The sequence below is a fragment of the Emiliania huxleyi genome (assembly GCF_000372725.1).
Source record: "Emiliania huxleyi CCMP1516 unplaced genomic scaffold EMIHUscaffold_269, whole genome shotgun sequence".
Lineage (NCBI taxonomy): Eukaryota > Haptophyta > Isochrysidales > Noelaerhabdaceae > Emiliania > Emiliania huxleyi.
In genome coordinates, this window is record NW_005200019.1 from 78,548 (window position 1) to 84,430 (window position 5,883).

At 65.1% G+C, this 5,883-nt stretch overlaps 3 protein-coding genes across 3 annotated transcripts in view; 1 reads left to right on the forward strand and 2 right to left on the reverse strand.

Moving 5' to 3' along the window:
- Positions 1–924, forward strand: part of EMIHUDRAFT_238356 (hypothetical protein) — a gene marked incomplete at both ends in the record, with an annotated part of 1,393 nt that extends 469 nt beyond the window's left edge. Inside the window, 2 exons of the mRNA XM_005777129.1 lie at positions 670–777; positions 859–924. Coding sequence (XP_005777186.1) covers positions 670–777; positions 859–924 — 174 coding nt within the window. The remainder of the gene's footprint in view (positions 1–669; positions 778–858) is intronic.
- A 956-nt stretch (positions 925–1,880) lies between these two features.
- EMIHUDRAFT_238357 (hypothetical protein) lies at positions 1,881–3,056 on the reverse strand (the record flags this gene model as incomplete). The annotated part of the gene is made up of 2 exons (XM_005777130.1): positions 1,881–2,501; positions 2,667–3,056. 2 exons carry the CDS (start codon positions 3,054–3,056, stop codon positions 1,881–1,883), a joined length of 1,011 nt encoding a protein of 336 aa, XP_005777187.1.
- Positions 3,057–3,215: 159 nt separating this feature from the next.
- EMIHUDRAFT_238358 (hypothetical protein) lies at positions 3,216–4,241 on the reverse strand (the record flags this gene model as incomplete). The annotated part of the gene is made up of 1 exon (XM_005777131.1): positions 3,216–4,241. One exon carries the CDS (start codon positions 4,239–4,241, stop codon positions 3,216–3,218), a length of 1,026 nt encoding a protein of 341 aa, XP_005777188.1.
- Between the last annotated feature and the right edge of the window lie 1,642 nt (positions 4,242–5,883).

The window sequence follows — 5,883 nt, forward strand, 5'->3', positions numbered from 1 at the left end:
GTGGAGGAGGAGGAGGAGGGGCGGCACACGCCGCGGCCTCGCGCTCCTCCGAGGAGTCGCGGTCTCCGTCCCGCGAGTCGAGCAGCGGGAGTGAGCCGGCCTCACCGAGCGACAGCGGCGCGCACACTCTTCGATGCCCCCCCCTTAGATTCCCCCCTTAGATTCCCCCCTTAGATTCCCCCCTTAGATGCCCCCCCAGGTCCTCGCGGCCCCCCGCGCACACTCTTAGATGCCCCCCCTCAGACCGTCCTCCCGCCCGCCGCCCGCCCTGACCGCTGCACCCCTGCCCTGCACCCCTGCTTGCTGCACCCCTGCTCGCCGCACCCCTCTGCTCGCTGCGCCCCCGCTGCGTGCTTGCCGGACACGTCCGCCCGTCCTCCGCGCCGCATGCCCGCTCCGGGACATGTCCGGGACATGTCCGGGACAGCTCCGTGACGTGCCTCTCCTTAGGCGCCGCCGACGACGACGACGCGGCGATCGCGCGCGGCGGCGCGGCGGCGGTGTGCGGGGCGGAGGCGGAGGTGGTGGCGGAGGTGGCGAAGGCAAAAAGCCGCGGCGGCAGCGGCGGCGATTGCGGCGGGGGCGGCGGCGGGGGCGGGCTGGGCGGCGGCGGCGGCGCAGCAGCAGCAGCAGCAGCAGCAGCTGCTGCAGGAGGAGGACGACGACGAGGACGACGATTTGCCCGCGTGGTTGCTGGAGCAGCTCGTATGCCGCGTGGCTGCGGCGCTAGTCGAGGCGGCGTCGGGGCCGACGCTGCCGCTCGGCGGTGCTTTTGTGGTGCGGGCATAGATCCCATGGCACCCGAACCCACCCTCCCCCTACCCCACGGTACCCGAACCCACCCCTCCCCCGCCGCAGGTGCTGCACGGCTACGAGTCGCCCTACATTGGCGACGCGGGCTTTGCGATCGCGCCGCTCGAGTGAGGGGGGGGGGTGGTGCGCGCGCGACCGGGGAGGGCGGGAGGGGCCGGGACGAGGCATGCGGGACGGGGAGACTCGCGATCGCGTTCTTCCCTCATCGAGAGGCCCGCTGCATGCCGCGCCTGCACACGTCGCTGCTGGTCGCCTCGCCCACCACATCCTCCGCCGCTCGCTGTGTGCGCCCTGCGGGAGGCCTCCTCCTCTTCATAGTTCCGGGACTTGCCGTCACGGCCCCCGCGTGCGCGCGTCCTTTGAGGGGAGCAATCCAATGACGGAAGCGCCACGCCCGGCGCGGCGGAGGAGGTATTAGTGGACCCCCTCCTCGCGCAGCCTTTGCGGGCGCATGCTTGGGGCGCCCGCGCATGGGGCGGGCACGCTGCGGGAGTCTCAATGATCGGCTAATCTGTGAGTGTCCGAGAGCACTCCCACCTAAGATGGTCGAGACAATCAGTCACCGACGCATGTAACGTTTGTGTGAATAAGAATATGTTGAAAATACGGCTTTCAGATTACACTCTACAATCTACAACACATGAAATGCTCGGCGGTGTCGGCGGTCGGCGCCGACATGCGACAAAAAAGTCAAAAAACGAAAAGTAGGGGGGTGGACACTGGACAGCGTACGCTGGTTGGGTAGTAGTCTAAGTTCTGAGCCTCGAGGCTGAGCGGGTCTAAGTGTCCTTTCTACCTACCTACCTTGAGCACCGAGCGAGGCCGAGCGGTCCCGAGCGGTCCCGAGGGACCCGAGCGGTCCCGAGTGGCCCCAGAGCAACCGCCAACCCTTGAGCAACCTTTCGCGCACCCTTTAGCGGCTAACCTCGAAATGTGCACCTTGGATGGCTGCGCTCCCTGTTTCACAGACATCCGTGTGCTAAGGATGGCTGGCACCCCTAGATCTCAGCCATACACTCCTACCGGATGGCTGAGTACAGGCTGAGATCTAGGCAATCCACAGGATCCTAGCCACTCCGCCCTCCCAGCACGCGCCATTTTGGCTGCCTTCCAGCCAGTGCAGCCATCCTCCGGCCGATGGCTGCGATGGCTGTGTCCCAGCCATCCGCCCGGCCGCAAGATGGCTGCCATACAGCCGTCGCAGCTTGGGATGTAGCAGGTTTTCCGGAAAACAAAAAGGAAAACAGAGGGTCCCCGGCACTTTGCGTTTCCGGAAATTTCCAGGGAAAACAGAGGGTGTTTGGTGCTCCATTCTGGAAACTCGCGAGTTTCCCTGAGTCTGAGAGCTGGTCTGGGGCAAAATCTGAGGCAAAATTGAGGAAATCGACAAAATACCCAGGCGGTCGCAGGATAATTTCCAGGTATACACGGGTTCGCGGGGGACGCTCGCCCGTGCCAAAGTAGTGCGACGCGTCTGCGCGCCACGACTCGGAAGCAAAGCCGCCGAAGACGCTGCCGTCCGCGTCGAGCACGACGAGCAGCGAGGGGCCGCGCGAGGCGAGGCGGCGGTAGAGGGTCTGCAGCGAGCAGCCGTGCTGGTCGGTCGAGAAGGCCAGCCGCCAGTCGTGCTGCCGCAGCCGAACCGGCAGCGCGGCGCGCAGCGGGCACAGCGCCGCGAGCGGGAGCACCTGCAAGGCGCGCATGGCAGTGAGCGCTGCGATGGGACCATCCTTTCATATACACGCCCCACCCCAAAGGAGTGGTGGCAGCAGTGGCGACACGCGGGGACAGGGAGTTGTGGCAGCAGTGGCGACACGCGGGGACAGTGAGGGGCGGCGGCAGCAGTGGGCCACCGTATGCAGCTCGGAAGAGGAACCAAGCAGCGAAGGCGGGTCGGCGGTGCTGTCGCTCTCCACGGGGCACGGGATCGCGGCGCTCGGCGCCCTGCTCCTCGCCGGTCCAGGTGGCATCACCTCTGCCGCGAATGCATGGCCGCGAGCGACGTGCAGCCGCATGTTGCGCAACAGACGGCCTGTATGGCTTATGTCGATGAAGCGAAAATTGCGCTGCTGCTTTGAGTTGGAAGCCTCAGCGACGGTGAGCGGCGATGCCGACTTTGTCCGCCTGCGGAGTTTGCGGACGACGAGGGCCACTCCAATGAGGATGACGGTGAACGCGGCCATCATGCTGTGGCGCTGGACTAGCACCGTCTCGTAGCGGAGCACGTCCTGGATCGACGGCATTGGCCGGCGACAGAAAACCGCGCGAGTGCGACTGGGTTCGGGCTCCTTGCCGTCAAGGGGTCTCCCCTAGGTAGGTATATTATTATCGTTCCCTGTCCGGTCGCACCTTGCCTGTTTCCCGCCTTTCCCCGAGAGGGTGAAACCTCATGCGCGGCCATGTCATACCGACATGCCTTGCGGCGGGGGCTCCAGCACCTCCGGCACCGGCAAGACGCAGAGCCACACACGAAGCAACGCGGACGGGCTCGAGCGGAAGCGGAAGCGCCACCGGCCGTCGAAGCGCCGCGCATCGAGAACGGCGCGGAAGAAGATGAGGATGCAGAAGAGGCAGTGCAGGCCGTACGCGGCGCCGAGGTGCCAAAAGGCGTGGCCGATGGCACGAAAGCCGTCGGGCATGGCGTCGCAGCCCTTCTCGACGAGGTTCCAGCAGACGAAGCCGAAGAGATACGACGCCACCCCGACCCAGAGGTACACGCGTGCCGCGCCCAGCAGCGCCCATTCGGAAGCAGGCGCAGGCGAGTCCTTCTGGTCGTCCGATGTGGCGGTCGAGACCAGGTGTGAGCCCGTGGGGTGGATCATGTGCGGCATGCCGCAGTGTAGCATCGCCGCCGCGGTGAGCACCATCAAGAGGATCGGTAGGTTGAAGACTAGCACAATGCTTCCGGGGATCGCAAGCAGCCCGCCAAACGGCGCGACCACTGTCATGCCGAGCGTCATGACCGCGCAGACGAGCAGCCAGACGCACCCGATGCAGACAGTGCGTAGCGAGGGCCCGGCGGACGCGCAGCACGAGCACCAACGTGGCCACACGAGCTCGACCAGCGTCTCGAACCACAGCGCAGCAGCAAGATTCACCGCCAGGATCATGCTCGCGCCATCCCAGAAGTCGAAGTAGACGTGGTGGGTGATGTGATTCATCATCGATGTGATGCCGTTGAGCAGGATCAGGATGTTCAGATAGCGGGCCACCGGGAAAGAGTGTCTGGCGGTGAACAGCTCGTACCCACCGAGAAAAATGATGAATGCCGCGGTCGCCGCCGCACCAGGCTCAAACTTGCCGGGACGCTCGCCCACGAATGGCGGCTCTTCGGGCCAAGGGCCGGTGCGGTTTGAGAGCGCCAAGAGGGACTCGCACCAGCCGCCCGAGCGGGTCGAACGCAGCCATTCAGTGCCGGTGCTGTTCATCGCCTGGCGGGTCGGTGGTTAGGGCGTCTCGCGAGGAGCTGTGCCACCGCAATGCCGATGGACTCCAAAGCGAGCGCGACTCGGCTTTTCTTTTTCCTCCCTTTGGGAGAGCCTTTTTGATGGCACGGCAACATGCGGAGGCGATGGCGAATAAAAAGAAAGAAAACGGACAACCCAAGGGAGGGATGGGAGGACGGCACGCCGCCACCACACAGCTTACAATATCCTGACCAAGCGTTCCAACGCATGGCTAAGAGATAACGACGCCAGCCATCCAGAACAAGGGTGTGGTGGCTCGCGGAGCGAGAGTGGAGCCACCTGCGCTCGTTCGTGTCGGGGGCGGGGAGAAGGCTGGGTCGATCGAATTCGCGACAGCCATCCTCCGCGCTCCGGCCATCCGGCCAAATGGCTGCGACGGCTGTATGGCAGCCATCTTGCGGCCGGGCGGATGGCTGGGACACAGCCATCAGCCATCGGCCGGAGGATGGCAGCGCTGGCTGGAACGCAGCCAAAATGGCGCGTGCTTGCTGGGAGGCGGAGTGGGTGGCCAAGGATGCTATGGATGGCTGCGAAACAGGGAGTAGAGCTCTAGTGAGTGAGTGAGTATTCTTGATACGAAACCACGACGACACACACCAGTCGACTCGCATCGGTTGCCTCCATTAAACGGCGGACACACACTCACGGAGTAGAGCTCTACTTGGAGCGCAGCCCATTCGACGTTAGCCACCTTTGCGCTACCTCTTCGCAACCTCTCCAGCACTCTCCAGCACTAGCTGTACTTAGCTCCCGATGGAAGTCACCCGCCTGCTTTTGCTGGCCGGGCTCGCGGCAGACACTCGGGCCATCGCTGGCTACGCCCCTGGCTCGGATGACGATGCTGTCGCCTCGACTGACGCCCGGCGCCAGATGTACGACGGAAACCGTGGCGGCAGCAGAACGGGCGGCGGCGGCCAGCAGGCGACCGAGGCGGCGCTCTTGGCCACGCCCCTCGCCCGGCGCTCGCTCGCGAGCACCGTCACGCACGGCACGATCTTTGGGCGCAAGATCGGGCAGACGATGCAGATCTTTGCGTACTCGAGCGACACGGCAACGATCGGTACGTCCGGCGTGCTCATCGACGCGGACACCGCCCTCTCCTGGCAAACCGTCGAGGTCGCCTTTGCCAACGGCGTGATCGAGAGCGTCGCCGCCGAGAACGGCCTCACTGCGACTATCAAAACGAACAACAAGGAAGTCGGCGTCGGCGACATGGGTGGCTCGGGCGACACCCACCCCGCCGGCCTCGTCATGACTGTCACCTTCACCTCCGGCACGGACATGGACAGCGTGTACATCGACTTCTCGTCGAGCACAACCGTGATCTGCATCTTGACCTGCATCCCGTTTACCTCGACGCCCCGTGTGGCGACCGTCGTGCAGGACAAGAGCAACAACCTCTACCTGTTTGCCTCGCCCAACACGCCCACCGACGGCAAGGCTTCGACCATCGAGATTGCGGTCACGGGCGCCGTTGACGAGAGCGACATCACCGCCCTTCTCGCGTACATGGAGCCGCAGGTTGGCAGCGGCTTCTTCGGGCTGACCTTCCTCGACGGCGTGTCGAAGCTCCCCGACGGCGAGGCGATCGCCGTCACGTCTC